Below are 20,462 nucleotides of genomic sequence, written 5' to 3'. Positions count from 1 at the left end.
GTTGGAGCAATAGGCAAATAAGCACCAATTTCACCCAATAATGATCGGATCCAAAGCATCTCAGTAGCAACCGTTGCGATAGCGCAGTATTCAGCCTCAGTGGAGGATCTAGATATCGTATGCTGTTTGCATGAACCCCATGAAACAAATGTTTGCCAAGATACATACAATATCCGGTAATTGAGAATTTGATATTTGAGATGATTGGATGACTTTATGTACTTTTCTATACTGATGTACTTTTGTAGTAGTGTTTTATCTTGTAATTGTATAATGAATTGTAAATTTTAGTACTCCTCTTCACTAGTACTTGTGTTTTATTTGCATGTTTACATTAGTTTATATGAGTTTTTCAAACTTCTAATTTTGTCTTCATATAGTCGGGCATGTGTAGATCAGGAATATTAGTTTAGATGATGGTTTAGGTCAAATTAATGCTTTCAAGAAGAAAGTTGTGGTAGCTAGTGGTGGAAACCAAAAGACACCAAAAGGGAGAATCTGACTCCTTTCCACTCTACTGCACAACACACCAACACAATGGAAGGATGGAATTAAACTATGCTCTCAGGGCCCACCATTATGCAACGTTGAAGTTGAAATCGATGGATTGTGATGAGGGTAAAATTATACCGAACCGGGTCTACCCTCGATCGGGTCAATAAACCTGGTCGGGAACGGTCCAAAATTCAGACCAGTAACCAATTTGAAGATAAAAAGACTTCACCATTATGAGGATAAGCATGATCGATCCCGTGGAATACGGGATGCGTGATCAAGTTATAACAGTAACTACCATTATACGAAGTGGGCAATCATGCTGATCGTGGTAATTGCCATTGTCTATGAAAGAGGGGTAAAACCTAGATCGAACGGCCATCAAGAGGAGGCATGAATGGATCCAACTGTCGAGAATCAAAGGTGAAATCTATTTAAACAAGAAAATTACGCACAGTGAAAGTATCTGAATTTTCCCTCCATTAATATATTCAATTCAAGCTCTGCAACTCATTAGAACTTCCATTATTAACTTAGCCTTCAGAGGTGATATTTCGACCCTACGGTCGAGCCGTCTAACACTATTTGTAGACGTCCTTCCCTAAGAATCTAGAGGCTGAACAGATTTTAGCTGCATCAGATTGATAATTTGTAAAACTGGCACAACGATGTGATGGGAGGCTGGGAACCACCGAACCAGTGGCCAGAGCTGAAAAGCAAACTTCCTTTTTCTTCTTTTCATGGAAACCGATCGATCGATTGGTTGATGCATGACAAAGAGAGAAGTAAATAATTACCAGACCAGTGAGAAGGCCAAGACCATTCATTTTTCTTTCATGAAGTGGCCTGGAGAATGGAATCCTCAGAAATGGCCTCCTTTCAGTTCTATGTTTGCTTCAACTTATAATCCCAATATTAATTAATTAGGTTTCATCTCAAACATCTTTCATGCAATGAAATAGAACCAACGAATTTTCCTTGCTTGGGATGAAATCCATCTTTGCTACTGCAAGGTTGGGAGGAGATAGAATGTGGGAAATTTTCTAAAGCCGGCATAAATATGTTTCACATATGCATTTTCATGTAAAACAGTGGAGTGCAAACATGTCAAACCATCAGACATGGCACTAAAGGGCCACCCAAACCAGGGGATCGGCAGAGCTGTTTTCCTCCCTTGGAACCAAGAGAAAATATTAACCCAAAAAAAAAAATCACATGCAGCAACAAAGAACTCAGAGATACAAGGGCAATATTGCAGTAACACAAGAAATCAGACATTCTTTGTTCCCGACAAGAGCAAGCACCTCCAAAGTCCCAACACCAATAACTGAAGGAAGAAAAAATGAAAGTGGAGAAAAAACAAAAAAAAAAAACTACAGGAATGAATTGCCGTTTTATGAGATGAAAAGCAAAAAGGTAAGTTGTGAAGGGATGGAAGCCTTAGTGATTTTTTGTGTGTGTGTGTTGTGGAAAAGCTTTAGTTTTTCATTGAGTTTTCGTGTGGAACACATTCTCTTGTAAACCTGGTCTTGGGCATGGACCATCAAATTTGATATTTAATTTGTCCAAGTTACTCAATATGTATCGACTAATTAAAATATTTTTAACTACATACATCCTTATACTTAATCTTGAATTCATTCACGGCAAGCTAGATCTGAGAATAAACTCCAAATTCTGACAATATATATGCATGGTGAGTGCATCATGGATTAATGGGTCTTTTTATTCATTTATTTATTAATCTTCTATGGATTATTAAAATTAATCCTAAGTAATGCATAATCATATAAAAAGAAGATAAGAGAACCCCAAGAGTAGAGAACAATCACAATTCCATCTTTTGTCCACGAGAAATTATGTGCAAAATTATTGTACTATCAAATGAAATGTGTAGTACAAATTATTTTTTTTTTTTTTTGGACCAATAGTACATTTGTTTTTTGGGGTGAATCCAATAGTACAAATTTCCAAGCAACTTGTGTAGTGCTAATTACAAATTAAATGGACCCCCTCGCCCAAGTCTTGGATGCATCTCTAAGAATAATTTTTTAAATAGATTTATAGAAGGGCAGAGTCATATGTACACCCACCACTGAAAAGAAGAGAAAAGAGAAAAGCTTCGAGGTGATGTATATGATCTTTGGACTGGATTATATATAAGGGATATGAGTTAGCAATGGAGTTTATGTTTTGGCAATCCAATTAGAGGGTTATTACATCACTTTCTTTTCATCTTAGATGGAAAACACTCCTTACATGTGTTACGACATTTAATTGGCGATTCTTCTTAAATAACATTCTATTAGTATAATAAGCTTGAGAGAAGGCGTAAAAGAAAAGTATAAGAAATGAATATGAACAACTATAACTTACTCATCAAGGTTGTTTATCGTAAGCATGGAGATCACAATAGAAAATTAAGAATGTGACAACAATACTAGTTCCAAATTGCAACATTAATCAAATTCACATCAATTCCTCTAGCTTCTAGAGCTATACATAGTACCTAGGTCCTCACATTAAGAAGTAATAAGAACCTCATTGATCGATTCATACAAATTAGACTTTCGAGCGGGACTTGTGGTCTAGAGATAAACCACTTTGACACGCTTGCCATGCAACTTATGTCGTCATTGCAAGGTATTATTATCATCATCATAACCGGTGCACAATATTACTTAGATGGCTGTGGTGTGAACTCCTCGTCTTGTAGACTTTGGGAGCTATCATGTCTTCTTTCTTCCTTCCCCCTCCTTCTTCCTTTCTTTCTTTTTCTTTTTTTTTTTTTTTTTTTTTTTTATTTATTTTATTATTTATTATTTTGGGGTTGTGGGGTTGAGGAGTTGGTGTGTGAAAGGAGCCATCCATGTCAAATTATTAATTTTGGTGCTAGCCTTGGATGCTGACAAGTGTATGGTGGATCTTGCCAGGAGAGGCCATGAGTTTCCTATAAATGGCAGTCGACCCCCTCACCTTTCAGCAGATCATTCATATCAGACAAAGTCTGAGGAAGGAAGGAAGACTTCATCAATTTCCTTATACCCCTAAGTCTACTAACACAATGTCTTGCTGCAGTGGAAAGTGCGGTTGCGGCTCCAGCTGCAGTTGCGGCAGCGGCTGCGGAGGGTATGAAATCGTCTTTCTCTCTCTCTCTCTGTGTCTCTCTTTCTGTGTGTGTGCCATCTTCCATGGATGGGAGGTTCTGTGTTCACTGTTTTTAATCTAATAAATTTGGATTTTATGGAACAAACTAATTAATTTCTCAAGCGTCGTCTTTCGTTTATGGGGTTTGGTTTTGATCCTTGTGCAGATGCAAGATGTACCCAGACCTCTCTTTCTCTGGGGAGAGCACTAGCTCAGAGACCATCATCGTTGGAGTCGCTCCCGAGAAAGCGTACGTATCTGTTGTATCTACCCATATATATATATATATGCTTATGTTATGACCTAATTCTTTGTATATTTATGTTTCTGTAACCGATGGTGGAAGTGCAACGGGTTCCAATTCAATTTCATTAATTTAATTTGGTTGGGACATGCAGGAGCTTCGAGATGTTCGAGATGGGAGTTGGGGCCGAGAACGGTGGCTGCAAGTGCGGATCTAACTGCACCTGCGACCCCTGCAACTGCAAATGATCAGACAACAGTCGACGTACGGTCGTCGATCGACTACTGCTCCTTAATTTATCATTATGCATGGATGAATAATATGTACAATTAATTATATATGGTGATGTGATCTGCCCTCTGAAGGCATTCTATTAATGAATTTTTCAGGTTTTTCTTTTGAGTTTTGACCCCCAAAAAAATCAGAATGAACCAGTTATTAAACAATTTAACTGGTTTTTGTTACCCTTACCCCTTACGGAAGGAAAAGTCATCCTAGTATGGGAGGTTAGGATCTATGCCTAGTATGAAAAGCTTATATATTGTACACAAAAAAAAAGATGTTTTTTTAGTAAAGGTAAAGAATTGAATTTATTGAATATTAAAACAAAATAGATTACAGTCAATGTAGAGCTGTTCTAGTGGTGAAACTAACACCTCTTAGTAAAGAAATCGTAGATTCATCCCCGGCTTAATAAAGCCCTATTGTACCAAAAAAAGAAAAAGAAAAAGAAAAAAACAAACAAACAAATTACAAGATTGCTGAAATGCAGCAGATGCCACGTCTCCTAAACCTACTTGAAAATTGTTATCTCATCATCTGATTGATTCACTATCTACGTTTATCTTGATTCTTCCTGCCTCCAGAGCCATCCATCTAATGTTCATCTTGCTATGCTCTGCTGTGGCTGACGTTTCTTTCTTTATATTCTCCATTGTAAGGCTATAAGCTAATCACCAGATCTGGTGTGGCTGACGTTTCTTTCTTTATATTCTCCATTGTAAGGCCATAAGCTAATCACTAGATCTGGTGTGGCTTCTTGCTTGATCGGTTATGAATCAAATTAGTATATCAAAGCCAGATAAGCCACAAAGCAAAAAAGGTGAAGTATAAGAGAGTATTTCCCTCTACTGCTTGTCTTCATATCCATCACTCGAGTTGTTCATGAAGATCTCTGTTGTATGAGAGCCAGCAAATTTGAAAATTTTTCTTAACAAGTTTGGCAAATCTGCATTGAAGAAAGATGTGTTCCATAGATGCTCTTTGATTTGGACAGAGAACACACCACTCAGAAACATTACATCCTTTATCTCTCAACAATGCTGGGGTGGGCTTTGTTTGAGGTGAATCTAGCCTAGCTGGACTGAAGTTGGGGATGGGGTGTTCTAGCCCAATATCAAAGTACTGGGCCTTGCTACTGGCTGAGCTTAGGGTTTCAGCAACCCTTTCTAAGAGAGAATTTCGTCTACCATATATAAATGAAATATTATGTGACAAACGCAGAGCAGAGATGTTTAATTTAGTTAGATTGTGCTTTTTTGCACCTTTTTACCACATTTAGGAGAACGATCCATTTCTACGTACTGACAAAATGGATATAAAATAAACTTTTCATAATTATTCACGCTCTGGGGACCCGATCCTGGAGTAGGATCTTGAAGTTTTCAGGAGAATGGGGGCCAAATAGCCCAAGATTTTGGTGCATAGAAAGGTATGGCTAAGAAGGTTAAAAAGACAGTGTCAAAGTGGATGTATTGTAGTTCATTTCAAGTTTTCAACAAACACAACACATGGTTCATACTATAGGCACATGATTGATACTATTGTAGATGTAGGTCTTGGGTCTCACCTCTATAGAGTTGATGATCAACTTCCTTAAGGAGGAGCTGCATGAGTATATAAACAGTGTGAAACCCTTCTAGGATACATATAGATGCACCATCATGTTTGATGGATGGAATCGGCCTGACGAGAAAGTCCATCATGAACTTTATGGTGTACTGTGATAGGATGACCATTTTCTTGACATCTGTGGATGCTACTGGTTATACAAAAGACCACAGATATATCATTGGTCTCTTATAGGATGTGATAGATAAGGTTGGGAAGAAGAATGTAGTGCAAATTGTTACCAATAATGGCTCTAACTTTAAGAAGGCTAGTGAGGTGTTGATGAGTTCACCAAACTCTCATATTTTTTGGACACCCTATATATGCAGCTCATTCTATCGACCGCATGTTGAAGGACATCGGAAAAATTAGCATTATCCAGAACACAGTTGGAAGGGCTAGACAAGTAACCAACTTCATCTACAATCATAACATTTATCTAGCCATGATTAGGAAGTCATGTGGAGGTGAGTTGGTGCGACCTGGTCTGACGAGATTCATGATGAATTTCATCGCCTTGAGCAGTATGCAGGACAAGAAGTTGGGCTTCAAATCCATGTTTGCATCCCAAGAGTGGTTTGATTGGGTTGGATTCAAGTAAGATTACTATCTACCATTTCATTTACAAATTATTATACTATGACTACCTTTGTATATTTACTATCTACTGACTTAATGAGTTTGCGATAACTTAGTACGAGCAACTGTTGCAAGACACAGAATATGATATCATCTGATGAGTTATAGAGAAATGTGACTGTGGTGTTACAGACCTTAGAGCCCATTTTAAAGATCTTGCATATAGTGGACTCCTCCTTGAGGGGACCCATTATGCCCCACCTGTATGCAATCCTTAAGCGTATGAAGGTTGCCAAAGAGGTAGAAAACCCTAGAGGGCACCAAACTTTCTTGGATATTATGTATGCACGATGGACTACTAATATGATGCATCCCCTGCATATATAGGGCCAGAAAATAAATATTGTGAGTTGTTGACTTGTAGGTATTGGTAATTCATTCAATCTTAACTCTAGCTTCTTGTAATTGTATAGCCTATTTTCTAAACCTTAGATGTCAGTTTTATGAATATTTGGGGTTGGAAACAAACCTGCTGGATGCCTTGTTGTCAGTGATTTCGAGGTTGGAGACAGATTTTATGGTCCAATCATTTTTCCACAACAAGGTAAGATATCAGGGATTTCGAATGATTAGAACTTTTTTTTTTATTTTAAAGAATTTAGCTCACCATCAATACAAATGATTGTAGATCAAGTTGTTTAGGGAAGCATTTGGATCCTTCAGTGTAAATGCTACTGTACAGGGCAGAGAGAACAATGATCCAGGTTAGATCTTAGATCTTAAATTACTACTACTACTATTACTACAATTTATAGATAAGTTGATTTTATGTTAAGTATTAAAGTTCTAACTTAATGTATTTGTGATAATGTAGTTGAGTGGTGGTATATTTATGGGAACAATGCATCCAACCTTTAGAGACTGTGATCAGGATCCTCTCTCAGACTTGCTCTGCTTCTGGGTGCGAGAGGAATTGGAATACATTTAATATGATCTACTCCAAGAGGAGGAATCGGTTAGGAAGCCAACGCCTAAATGATCTGGTGTTTTTCCACTATAATATGAGGTTAAAGATACAATATACCAGGGAAAAGGCTGAAAATAGTAGACAGAACATCAACCTTGTGATAATTTCGAGGTGGGTGTAGATGAGTGGGATCCCTTCATTTAGTATATTTTGAACAGGGGTGAGTCAGTGTTGGACCAGCCTAAAGGGAGGCATGACCCAAAGCTAGCTTGAGCTGCAGGGTTTGATGTGGATGAGTTTATGGCCTCTCGAGATGGGCGGACACATGCATGCGAACCAAGGTAGCTGGTATTGTTGATGGGAATTAGATGGTGGCACCAAGCACGCAGGACGACTATCCAAATGACACACTCTGTCACATCCCCTCAACCGATACCCTATCCGAATACCCGGAGGTGTGATCCATAGCCCCGAAGATCAAGTCTCAGACAATCATCAAACCATTCCACACAATTGTACAATCATGAGCAAGAATAAATCAATGTATTAATGTAACTAAAGAATAAACTCAAAAGTAAGGATCTCAAAACAAATATTAGAATGCGGAAGTGATGTCAAATAATCAGATTAATAGTGTGTGGAAGAATAATCAATTCTAGGGTATACATCTGAAAGAATAACGAAAGACCAAAATTGTTCTAAGTATTACAAAAAGTATGTTTCTTTAAGTAAAAGGTAGTTTCTAAACTCAAAAATCTCTGTATCGAGTACGGGGTAGACCGGCTCATGAGTAGAGTTAATCCTGGTATGCGTAGTTGAGATAGGAACATTCTTTATCGTGATTTCCATGATCGCCAACACCTTGTACACTGTACAATTCACTCGTTGAGGTCTCGTATTCCTGGATCTCAATGTCATCTATACCTGCAGCAAAGTCTAAAGCAAACATTGTCCTCGAAGGGTGATATCAAAAGATCTCAGCGAGTAGTTCACATACAAATATAAATTACAATCCAATTCAAGAACATAGCATAATGCAATATGATATGTGACAATATGCAAGAATGCAACTAACTCTAACGGATGCTAGTCTCTAATGGTAGACACACATTAAGATGGAACACTAGCCTCCTCTGAGAATGTATCGTCACTCTGGTCCTCTCACGATTTGGTTACCGATCTTGAGATCCTGAGTAAGAGGTCAAGGCATCCTTCTTAGACTATCACCATGGCTGGGGTTTAGGTCACCACTCTCTCACCACACCATTGGCATGAGTATTGGCGTGTGTTAGGGATAAGCCTACCCTAATGCAAGTCATCTACTTAATCACATCATACTAGGTCCAAATACCTCCCCTCATGCTTCTTGTCTTCTTGATTTAGTATCATTTCTTATCTAAAGTCAACACCTTATTCTCGGACTATGCCTTCCCTTAACCCTATTGGTCATCTACATATAATGGGCACAAAGCTCTCGTGTCTCCTCATGCTTCTAACATTCTTGGGAGCCCACGAGCCAAGCCTATTATATGCAACTCTACCAATGAATGCCCTCCACAACAATGTTGTGTGTCCCCTCATGCTTCTCGCATTATTGGGCACCCACCAACCAAATATTGTTGCCACGGGTCATTCGGCATCAATACATCGCCAATAGGGCAATGATATGATGAGGTTTCTAACCAAACACAACTAGTCTTCCTAGTTATGACATCTAGTGATCATGAAAAGTGCCAAAAGGCCATTCTAGGATTGTGTCCCATACCACCTCCACTGATATCCCAAGATAGAAACGTCCGACTGACATTCCCCAATTCACAACCACAACCTAACATATGCATTATAATATGATTCCAATCACATTATCATATCATAAATCATTCCAAATCCAAAACAGTCACATATAGATCATATATGAATAACACCATTACTAAACTATATTATAAAATTATAGAGTCATAGTAATCATGTCTAAATCATATAACAACAATATAGAATATGCATTCAAGTCCTATTACAAATAGGAATGTAACTGGGGTTATATGTAAGTGGACGTCCTCACATTGTTATCGATTCGAAACATTTGAAGAATAGGTCAAATTATGAGTTCAGACTTGTCAAAGAGTCCTAATAACATGATGATTCAAAGTTAGAAACAAACCTTAAAGGTTTAGAGTTAAAAAGAGGACAAAATCCAGCCACTAGTTTGTCGGTACGAGGTTTGATCGCCCGGGGTTGCCAAGGCAAGCGACCAAGGCTATTGTGTACGGATAAAAAATGTATAAATCGGTAGAAAATTCCTCATTTGGGTTCCAAACAACTCTGAAATTAACTAAAAAATTCTGAAATCATGGTAGGATATTATCTATCATGGTTTAAGGATCAATCATAGCAAAAAGAATGAAAACCTAACGAATCATATATTAGGTTTCTTCCAAAATCAAATCGCAAGATTCACGGATAGACTAGAGTGAATGGAGATTCACTCTAGAGTCAAGAGAGTAGTAGATAAAAGTCTGAATCATAATGAATCATGGTCTAACATAGTTTGGAGATCAAACTAATCAAAGAGAATAAAAATCCAATAGATCTTATACTAGATCTTCTCCGAAATCTTATCATGAAGTTCATGGAAGAGCTAGAGTGGATGGAGATTCACTCTAGAACATAGAGGATAGTAGAGATAGGTCATAACAGCAAGTATAGACCTTCTACAGCAGGTAGAAACAATCGAAAGAAAAGAACTAGAATGAAGAGAATGAATGCTAACCTTTTAGAAAGTGAAACGATAAACGAAAACCTTGACGAAAGCTCCCACACCTTCCTTCACCTTGAAGTGGTTCTCTAGAGAGTCTTTGACGGCTTTAGAACATATTGACACGTTTTAGAATGAACAAACATTAAATAGGGCTTCAAAACCTAATTTTCCAAACTGCCCTTTTTGCCCCAAAACAGATTGGTTGCCCTAGGCTGCCAACGCAAGGTACTTTTGATGCTCCGAAAGCCCTAGCTTCATCTTGGGTCCTTTTCTAAGTTATAGAAGGGTCTTACTTGTTTTTTTCGTGATCTTCTACTTGTGTCATTACTATACTCTTGATCCATCTACCAAGTCCATCAACGTTCAAGTTAGGTCTTCTTCCATAATCTGACAGAGTTCCCAACTTAGCATCATCTCCATCTACTTCCATTGGTTCAAAGTCAAATCCAGTGGTTTCAATTAGGATGGCCCACAGTTGCCTTCTTCTTGCACTCTGAATTTTCGAACCTACAATATGGATTTTTCGGTTTTGAGGGATTTCACACACTCACTCCTAGTCCGACTTAAAGGGATGATGATGATGGTGGTGGTGGAGGACTTGAAGAGCATTTGCAAGTTCCACTACTAGAGACACAACAACTCCCATTGAGATATACAGGGGAGATTCATTTCACATATGCCACCTAGGATTAGGATCAGGATTATGGTGGTGAGCAAAATTGTGGTAGTGATACGAGCCACAATCGGAAGGGGAATGGCCATGGGAAGCAACACTAGTAGCACAGAGGAGTTATGATGATGCCATATTTTCACTCAGATCTCAGGAATCCCACGGTTCTTACATAAATCCTTCAACTCCGGATCCGACATACAACTTAACAAGAGCAATAGGGTCCATGAGCTTGGAGGAGTCTGTATGCTTCACTTCTAATTATGGGCCAATCGGTCTTTATGGTGTCCCTCCTCCTCATGGACATTATGGTATGAGTATGGGTATCCCCTCCAATGGTTCGTATTATGGACACTCGCACAACGATAGTTATTATGAGCATGATCTCTCAAGGTCAAAGTCAATTGCGGAGTCCATATTTGGCTTGTGGCAGATTGGCCACTATTTGCACAGTCACTAACACTAGTAGTACCATCACTACCCCTACTGGACCTTCCTTGGTCATATTCTCACATCCCTTACATGGGAGTTCTCTTGGAGGTGGAAGATGACCGCTATAGAGCTGCAAATTAAGGACTCTCTGCACAACTATCAATATCATATAAGATACGATAAGTATATAAAATGGTTGGGGGAGAGGATGATTGCCATTATAGGTTGGACAAGAGGAGGTTCGGAGGAGTTGGATCCACCTAGGCACAATACTTGGTATTGAGAATTTGAGATGCTTGGATGTCTCTATGTACTTGCCTACACTGTTGTACTTCTGTAGTAGCATTGTATCTTGTAATTGTATAATGAATTGTAGATTTTAGTACTTCTCTTTACTAGTTGTGTACTTGTGTTCTCTTCGCATGTTTACATTGGTTTATATGAGTTTTTTAGACTTTTTGATCCCATTGATAACGAGTGGGCCCAAATAATTCAATAGGGGTAGTTGCTGAACTATATCACATAGTTCCAACAACAACTAAGGCTACAAAAAAGACAGCAGTGATACTACTAGAAAGTACAGTGTCAATAGTTTCGCCTGCATATAACATGGCATGTGTCGATTAGGAACATTACTTTAGGTGATGTTTTAGGTCAAATTAATGCTCTTAGTGTGTTTATTGGCCTCAAATTAGGCTACAAAATAAAATTCAGGCAAAAACCCAAATATTCTCTGAAACTGGGGGTCAATTTTTCACCGACACCCCTCCAAATGTCACTAGAAAAGTCGTGATACGTCGTAGTGATGATTGTGTCGACTACCACAGACACGGCGTCATGTCGCAACTCTTCAAACCTTGGATGTAGACGATCTACTTTGAATCCATACACATGGTGACCTGCCTCTCATACATCATAAACAAGATAAAAGAAAGAAAAAGAACGAACAATATTCATCTAAAAGAAGAGAAGGACTCCTCCGCAAGAAATAGAAGAAGGAAGAGGTGGTAGCTACTAGCTAGTGATGGAAACCGAAAGACACCAAAAAGGCATGGTAAAACAAATCACCGAATTTTGGTCATTTCGGCGAATGGCGAATTTATATATGAACCAATAACTGAATTGGTCCAGAAATCGGCCATATCTGGCCAAAATTTTCCCAACTACAATTTTTTGCGAAATGTCGCCGATATTCTTGAGGATTTCCATATAAACCAAAAAATCGCTGAATTTAGGACAAATTATCAACCCATTTTTCCTAAATTTCTCTCTCTTCTCTAGAGCTTCCCAGAGCTTCTTTCTCCTACTTTTTGCAACTTGCTATATTTTCCTTCAATTTTCGATGTATACTGGTAGATCTTGCTTCATTTTTATTAGGATTAGAGCGATTAATCGCACACAATTGAATAAAAACAGGAAGAAAAGAGACACAAATTTTACCTTGGTTCACCTTAATGTGAGGCTACTACGTTCAGTATTAGGTTTTTCATTATATTCCTCTCAAACAACTCGTTATAGATGTTATGTTACAAGATCTTGCTATTCACAAGTCCAAACTCAAAGTGAGCGGGACCCGTGTCTGTCGGCAATAGAATGTGAAGCATACTCCTGTGTTCGTCAGCAATAGAATGTGAAGCATACCCTTGTGTTTGTCAGCAACGAATTATGAAGCATGAGTCATACTTAACAATTCTTGATGACTATAGCCTTTTTTGTGATGACCAAGCATGATTTCTCACAGATTAGAGTTCTAGGTATGCAGTCAAGTATGTGCCGATCCAGAATACCAATTTAAGTGATGTTTTAGGCCAAACTAACAATCTCAATGCGTTTATTGGTATCAAATTAGGCTAAATATTAAATTTAGGCCTAAAATATCCTGAAATGGGGGCTAAAATCAGCTAAAATTTCAGCAAATTTTGCTAGTTTTTCCAAGGGACGAAGCAGACAAATTTATCTTATAACTTTCGCACCGTGCAAAAAAGTGTATCTCACTCCCCTCCACAATGGAAGGATGGAATTAAACCATGCTCTTAGGGCTCACCACCACACAACGCCGAAATTGATGGATTGATACTTTTTAAAACTGGCGCAACGATGTGATGGGAGGCTGGGAATCACTGAACCAGTGGGCGTAGGGCCATTCAATTATTCTCTATTATTTATTCCCCATCTCCTTCTGCCTAATTACTTTTTCAATTCTCAAGGTGTCACTGAGTCATTGAGATCAGAGTGAAAGAGCAAATCATGAACAGAACAGATCCATGAAAAGCACACTTTTGGACTTTCAAGGCCAGAGCTGAAAAGCAAACTCCTTTTTCTTCTTTTCATGGAAACCGATCGATCGATTGGTTGATGGATGAGAAAGAGACAAGTAAATATTTACCAGACCAGTGAGAAGGCCAAGACCGTTCATTTTTCTTTCATTAAAGTGGGAGAAAGGAATCCCCAGTAATGGCCTCCTCCGCTGCATGCATACTTGTAGTTCTATGTTTGCTTCAACTTATAACACCAAGATTTTATTAGGTTTTATCTCAAACAGCTTTCATGCAATGAAATAGAACCAACGAATTTTCCTTGCTTGGGATGAGATCCATCTTTGCTACTGTATGGTTGGGAGGATATGGGATGTGGGAAATTTTTTAAAGAGCCCATAAATGGAAGAAGAAAAAAATTCTATATATGCTGTGCACAGCAATGCATATAGATGTCAAACAATAAACTGAATAAGCAAACAAAATACAAGTCTATGTGCACCGTGCATAGCAAATGATGTTTTTCCGGCATAAATATATCTCATATATGCATTTTCATGTAAAACATCTTGTAATACATATAAAGAAAAGATCTTGTTGGGCACAATTGTTCGGGGAATATTTTCATTTTTCACAAAGAACAAACTCGTAAACAGTGGAATGGAAACATGCCAAACCATCAGACATGACACTAAAGGACCACCCAACCCAAGGGGTCAGCAGAGTTGTTTTCCTCCCTTGGAACAAAGAGAAAACGTTAACCCAAAAAAAATTCACATGTGGCAACAAAGAACTCAGAGATACATCATTATTTCTTGGGACAATTGAAACTACAACATGCACTTTATAATGGATTGCGATTGTGAAACAACTGACCACCGGGAACTTCTAAAAAAGTCCCTACAACAATAAAAGCGGGGAAAAAACAAAATGAGTGAATTGCCGTTCTATGAGATGAAAAGCAAAAGGGTAAGTTGCAAAGGGACAGAAGACTTAGTGATTCATTTTTTTATGTGGTGGAAAAGCGTTAGTGGTTCATTTAGTTTGCAAAGAGAGTTTACGTGTGGAACCAACTCTCTTATAAACCTGGTCTGGGCATATTGTTTACCACGATGCTTAGATTAATCATTTAATCTTTTGACCAATATATGATAATAATTATTTAATTATTTTGAAACTATAATAATTGTTAATAGTTATAGAGAAATATTACAGATTAAGATATTTGATTATTAGCCTCAATTGACCATCAAATTTGACGTTTAATTTATCCAAGTTACTCAATATCTATCTACTAATTAAAATATTTAACTATATACATCCTTATACCTTATGTTGAATTCATTCACGGCAAGCTACATCTGGGAATAAACCCCTTCATCAACCATATTCCAAATTCTGACAACATATATGCATGGTGAGTGCATCATGGATTGGGTCTTTTTATCCATTTATTTATTTTTTAATTTTCTATGAATAATTAAAATTTATCTAAGTAATGCATAATCATATAAAAAGTAGATAAGAGGAACACCATGATAAGAGGACAACCACAATTTCATCTTTTGTCAACGGGAAATTATGTGCAAAATTATTGTACTATCAAATGAAATGTGTAGTACAAATTTATTTATTTTTGAACCAATAGTACATTTTTTTGGGTGAATCCAATAGTACAAATTTCCAAGCAACTTGGGTAGTGCTAATACAAATTAAATGGACCCCAAATCTTGGATGCATCTCTTAGAATTTTTTTATTTTTATTTTAAAGATTTATAAAAGGGTAGAGTCATGTACACCAACCCCTGAAAAGAAGAGAAAAGCTTTTAGGTGATGCATATGATCTTTGGACTGGATTACATATAAGGAATATGAGTTAGCAATGGAGTTTATTTTTTGGCAATCCAATCAGAGGGTTATTACATTACTCTCATTTCATCTTAGATGGGAAACACTCCTCTTACGTAATTGGTGATTCTTCTTAAATTACCTCCTATTACTATAATATGCTTGAGAGAAGGCGTAAAAGAAAAATATAAGAATTGAATACGAAGAAATATAAGTTACCCATAATGGTTGTTTATCGTAAGCATGGACATCACAGTAGAAAATTAAGAATGTGACAACAGTACTAGTTCCAAACTACAACATTAATCAAATTCACATCAATTCCTCATAACTCTAGTTATAGAGGCTAAAGTTTTGTCAAACAAAACTAAACACAAGATAGGCTTAATACAAGGAAGACAGGACCCTCTAGCTAGCTTCTAGAGCTGTACGTAGTACCCAGGTCCTCACATTAAGAAGTAATAAGAACCCCATTGATCGATTCATACAAATTAGATCTCTAGCCGGGACATGTGGTCTAGAATAACGAGCTTTCCATGCAACTTATAAATTGTTATGTTGTCATTGCAAGGCATTATTATTATCATCATCATAACCGGTGCAACATTAGTTGATGCCTTGATGGCTGTGGTGCGAACTCGTCGTCTTATAGACTTTTTTGGGAGCTATCAAGTCTTAGTCTTTGTCTTTCTTTCTTTCTTTTCTTTTTTTTCTTTCTTTTTTTTTTTTTTTTTTTTTTTTTTTTTTTTTTTTTTTTGGGGTGGAGCCCGTGGGGTGGTGTGTGAAAGGAGCTATCCATGTCAAATTATTAATTCTGCTGTTAGCCTTGGATGCTGACAAGTGTATGGTGGATCTTGCTTGCAGAGACCCTGAGTTTCCTATAAATTGCAGTCGAGCCCCTCACCCTGAGCAGATCATTCATATCAGACTCAGGAAGAAAGACTTCATCAATTTCCTTTGCCCCCCCAAAGTCTACTAACACAATGTCTTGCTGCAGTGGAAAGTGCGGTTGCGGCTCCAGCTGCGGTTGCGGCAGCGGCTGTGGAGGGTATGAAATCCTCTCTCTCTCTCTCTCTCTCTTTCTTTCTGTGTGTGGTGTGTGCCATATATCTTCCATGGATGGGATGGGAGGGCTTCTGGGTTCACCGTTTTTAATCTAATAAATTTGGGTTTGGGTTTGGTTTTGGTTTTGATCCTTGTGCAGATGCAAGATGTACCCAGACCTCTCTTTCTCTGGGGAGAGCACTAGCTCAGAGACCATCATCGTTGGAGTCGCTCCCGAGAAAGCGTACGTATCTGTTGTATCTACCCATATATATATGCTTATGTTATGACCTAATTCTTTGTATATTTATGTTTCTAGCTGTAACCGATGGTGGAACTGAAAGTGCAACTGGTTCCAATTCAATTTCGTTAATTTTAATTTGGTTGGACATGCAGGAGCTTCGAGATGTCCGAGATGGGAGTTGGGGCCGAGAACGGTGGCTGCAAGTGCGGATCTAACTGCACCTGCGACCCCTGCAACTGCAAATGATCTTATCGAGCTCCTTGATTTATGATTATGCATGGATGAATAAGATGTACAATTAATTATATATGGTGATGTGATCTGCCCTCTGATGGTTTCCTGCGTGTTGTTTCTCTGTTGTTGATGTGTGTTTATAGTGAAGCCTTTCGGTATAAGCTTCCCCATAACAAAAAATAAAGTACCGTCTTTAGGAGTTGCAGTGGTTTCATGGTGTTGCTTCTCTTGTAACTGTAACTCTATAACTCTACTCTGAGAAAGAGGTTATGAATTTCATTTGATTAATCAAAATGGATAGATGTTAACCCCTTTCTATATTTCTTCTTCTTCTTCTTCTTCTTGGTTTTTAATTATACCTTTGAATTGGAAGTTGCATGGTTTACTCTTGGCCGACCATTAACCATAGGTGATGTTTGAGTATGACCTTCAAGCCCAGCAGGTAAACTTCCAGATGCCGTGACAAAGCCGTCTTTTTAATTTTTCAATGAAAATATTTAAGTCGATGTCGGCATGGGTGGATTTAGGTTTCGGTTGTTTTCAGTGTTCATCAGTCAATCAGTCTCCCTCCACAAATCCAATGGGCAAATCTCACTTGTATGATTGTATCTAACATGGACACGATGGCACGAGTGGGAGTGGTTGTGGTTAAAATTTCGACCACTCATTTTACATTTTATTTTTTTGTTACAGGAATGTATACCTGAAAAAATATAGAATAAACATATGGAATGAATGGTCGAGATTTCGACTTCAACGTAAGTAGCTCAGTGTTGTGCATTAATTGCACAATACTGAAGCTCTATCCTTAATTTGGATAGGGAGAGGCGAAGGTGCGTTTGAATCGTCTGCCACGTTCAAAGCAGTGGCTAACTCGTGGTCTAGGACGTATGAATGACTCGTGTCCCCTAAAAATTCCAGCCGCTGAATCATTTAAACGTTAAATTGGCTACCAACGCCTGGAATTTTCTGAGGACACGTGCCATTCAAAGGTCCTACGCCACGAGATTGCCGCTGCTTTAAGCGCAACAGACAATTCAAACCCGATTGGAATAGGATTTAACTGACGGGCACGGCATCTAATGGGTGGTTGGATGGATGCCAAGGTATTTGAACTCATGAATTAATAGCATGGTCAGGGTCAAGCACTGATATTTCACATCAAACCTAATAAATTGTTTATCTATCATTCACTAAAAAATTTCTTTAATCAGGACGACCAAGTAGTCTAAGTCCAAACAAAACACGCATGTAAACAGGACAATTTTTCTTGTTTTTTAAAAGATAAAATTAAAAAGGTGAGGGGAAATTTTCAAAAAATTAGAAAAATGGTATCCTGGGTAGCTCGGGTCTAAGACACACGTAAGACATTCTTACAAAAAAGATGGCGTGAAAAATATATGTACAGTTGAAGACTTGTATTGATCTCAAATAGATTTATCATAAGCAAAATTCCACTAAAATTGAAAAATATATTAAAATTTCGGATTTGCCAGTGACACGTGGAACCCCTTGGTTAAATATGACTATATGAGGTTCTCCATCTTATTTACGAACTAGCCCCTTCTTTTTCCCTTATTTCCAGAAAAAAGGGAAAAGAGAACCGTTATTATTTTTGTAGGGAAAACAAAAGAGTATTGTTATTTTCTCATTACTTGATTTCTAGGGTTTTAAAGCTGAGCCGTGCGTTAGATCCTTCGAAAACCCTAGGTCGCTTAATCGAAGAAGATGGACAAGAGTATGCTCGGAGATCTAGATTCCCTACCAGAAGAGGATAAGCTGAGAATGTCTTCCATGATTGACCAGCTTCAGATTCGTGACAGGTTCGCTTTCTTACCAATTAGTTGCTTTGTATTTCATAATTGAATTTTATGTAATCACGAGATTGGAATAGTTCAAAACATACTCTCGTGCTCGTATTTTTTGATTTCCTATTACATCTTATGATTAATTAAGAAGAAATTAAAGGTAGGGTTGGGGATTTATGGAGCTGAAACTTTGTATCAACCTTCTTTCGTTTTAACATGCTTCTGTCTATCCTGAATACCAGGGCGGCAGGACCACACCCTGTTTTTCTTTATTCTTTTGGAATTTTGGGAGAGACACTCATAATAGTCAGATAGAGTTAGTTGGAACACAGTAACTAAAGTAGATAGAATGGGGTTGTCTGTTGCTGATGATTCAGCGCAGAGCTTATTGAGCGAGATCGAATTGCAATTTGATTTTTCAGTATCCTCGGTTGGACCTCAGTTCTGGTGTCGAGTTATAGTAAGGAGGAGAATATGATTTTTAACATTCAGTACAATTGTTCATTGAGTGAGAAGAAACTGGAATTTGATTTTTCAGCATTCAGTGCGTCGCGTATTTTGCTGAACTCCGAACAATGTTTAGCTGGAGACCTTATTGAGTTGGATTCTGAATCAACCCCAACACCCCCACCTCTTTCATCTTTCCCCCTTCCCTTCTTTTCTCGTATCAAACAGATCGTATCAAACAGAATATGATTTTTCAATATCCAGTGCTATTGCTTGTTGATTGAGCACAAACATGCACATTGGAACTCTTATCTTCAGGCTTCCAATTGATAAGTTCTCTATTATATTTATCAATCTCTGGAACGAATCAATTGTTCGGCCACTGAAAAACTAATTTGATCATTTGCCCAACGAAGGGCTGAAATTGCTGATCTAGAGTGAGGAGCTCTAGCATTTCTTTTGTGCCCTGTCCATCAAAGCCTCTTTACATATCACATCTGATGTCCCGCTAAAGTAGATGTAAAAAATACTGCACACATGCTAGTAGATTTAGTGAAGCAACACTAGCACGTCTTTCAGGTTAATTTATGTGCACAGATTATTTGTATAATTGTGTCTGCTGGACATCATATCTATACATGTTCTCAAGCATTTTATTTCTGGAAGTGGGAAGTATTGTAATTAAGGTTGTATCTCTATGCTGGCTAAATGAATGATTTTTATTGTCACTTTGATGGGTTTGAAATATTTATTGGAATTACAATAATTAGAATTTTGATATTTTTCTGTTTTTTCTTTCTCATTTATACATTTTCCATTTTCATGACCAAATTGCAGTCTAAGGATGTATAATTCATTGGTGGAGAGATGTTTCACCGACTGTGTGGACAGTTTTCGGCGCAAGTCCTTAGATAAGCAAGAAGAGACGTGTGTCCGTCGGTGTGCTGAGAAGTTTTTGAAGCACTCAATGCGAGTTGGCATGAGGTTTGCAGAGCTCAACCAAGGTGCAGCAACACCAGATTAAAGCTTTCAGCTTTAGAGTGACATTGTTACTAGGGTACCTTTGAAGATTTTTCTTTTCTCCGGGGAATGAGAAAATGTTGTTTCTCTTTCCTCATTCCTCTTCCTCAAAAAAGGTTGCAGCTAAGAAAGTTACATGATATTTGGCTCTGTTTATTGAAAACCTTGAGCATTAAGGGCTTAGTTGTTGCTAATGCCTCATAGAATAGCTAGTAACTTGGTGTTAGATGATTTTTTTTATAATCAAATGCTTGGGAGAAAGTGGCTTTGCATAAATTATTTTTTTTTGGTAGAAATGGCTTTACATTAGTCACATATTTTGTATGAATGAAGTGAATTTTGGTGTTTTTTTTTTTTTTCTTGGGGTAATGCAAAACTAA

General features: G+C 37.8%; 3 protein-coding genes across 3 annotated transcripts; all 3 read left to right on the top strand.

Moving 5' to 3' along the window:
• Positions 1-3,482: 3,482 nt before the first annotated feature.
• On the top strand, positions 3,483-4,233 carry LOC149023157 (metallothionein-like protein type 2). The gene is made up of 3 exons (XM_089143708.1): positions 3,483-3,624; positions 3,809-3,892; positions 4,041-4,233. The coding sequence occupies exons 1-3, from the start codon at positions 3,560-3,562 to the stop codon at positions 4,132-4,134; spliced, it is 243 nt and encodes an 80-aa protein (XP_088999834.1). The 5' UTR covers positions 3,483-3,559; the 3' UTR covers positions 4,135-4,233.
• An 11,960-nt stretch (positions 4,234-16,193) lies between these two features.
• LOC149023156 (metallothionein-like protein type 2) lies at positions 16,194-17,179 on the top strand. The gene is made up of 3 exons (XM_089143707.1): positions 16,194-16,333; positions 16,490-16,573; positions 16,726-17,179. The coding sequence occupies exons 1-3, from the start codon at positions 16,269-16,271 to the stop codon at positions 16,817-16,819; spliced, it is 243 nt and encodes an 80-aa protein (XP_088999833.1). The 5' UTR covers positions 16,194-16,268; the 3' UTR covers positions 16,820-17,179.
• Positions 17,180-18,407: 1,228 nt separating this feature from the next.
• LOC149023155 (mitochondrial import inner membrane translocase subunit Tim9) lies at positions 18,408-20,353 on the top strand. The gene is made up of 2 exons (XM_089143706.1): positions 18,408-18,630; positions 19,900-20,353. The coding sequence occupies exons 1-2, from the start codon at positions 18,536-18,538 to the stop codon at positions 20,084-20,086; spliced, it is 282 nt and encodes a 93-aa protein (XP_088999832.1). The 5' UTR covers positions 18,408-18,535; the 3' UTR covers positions 20,087-20,353.
• The last annotated feature ends 109 nt before the right edge of the window (positions 20,354-20,462 follow it).

Source organism: Hakea prostrata, chromosome 2 (genome assembly GCF_041222555.1).
Source record: "Hakea prostrata isolate BN-2017 chromosome 2, UWA_Hpros_2, whole genome shotgun sequence".
In the NCBI taxonomy this organism is placed as follows: domain Eukaryota; kingdom Viridiplantae; phylum Streptophyta; class Magnoliopsida; order Proteales; family Proteaceae; genus Hakea; species Hakea prostrata.
This window is presented reverse-complemented; position numbering and strand designations above follow the sequence as displayed.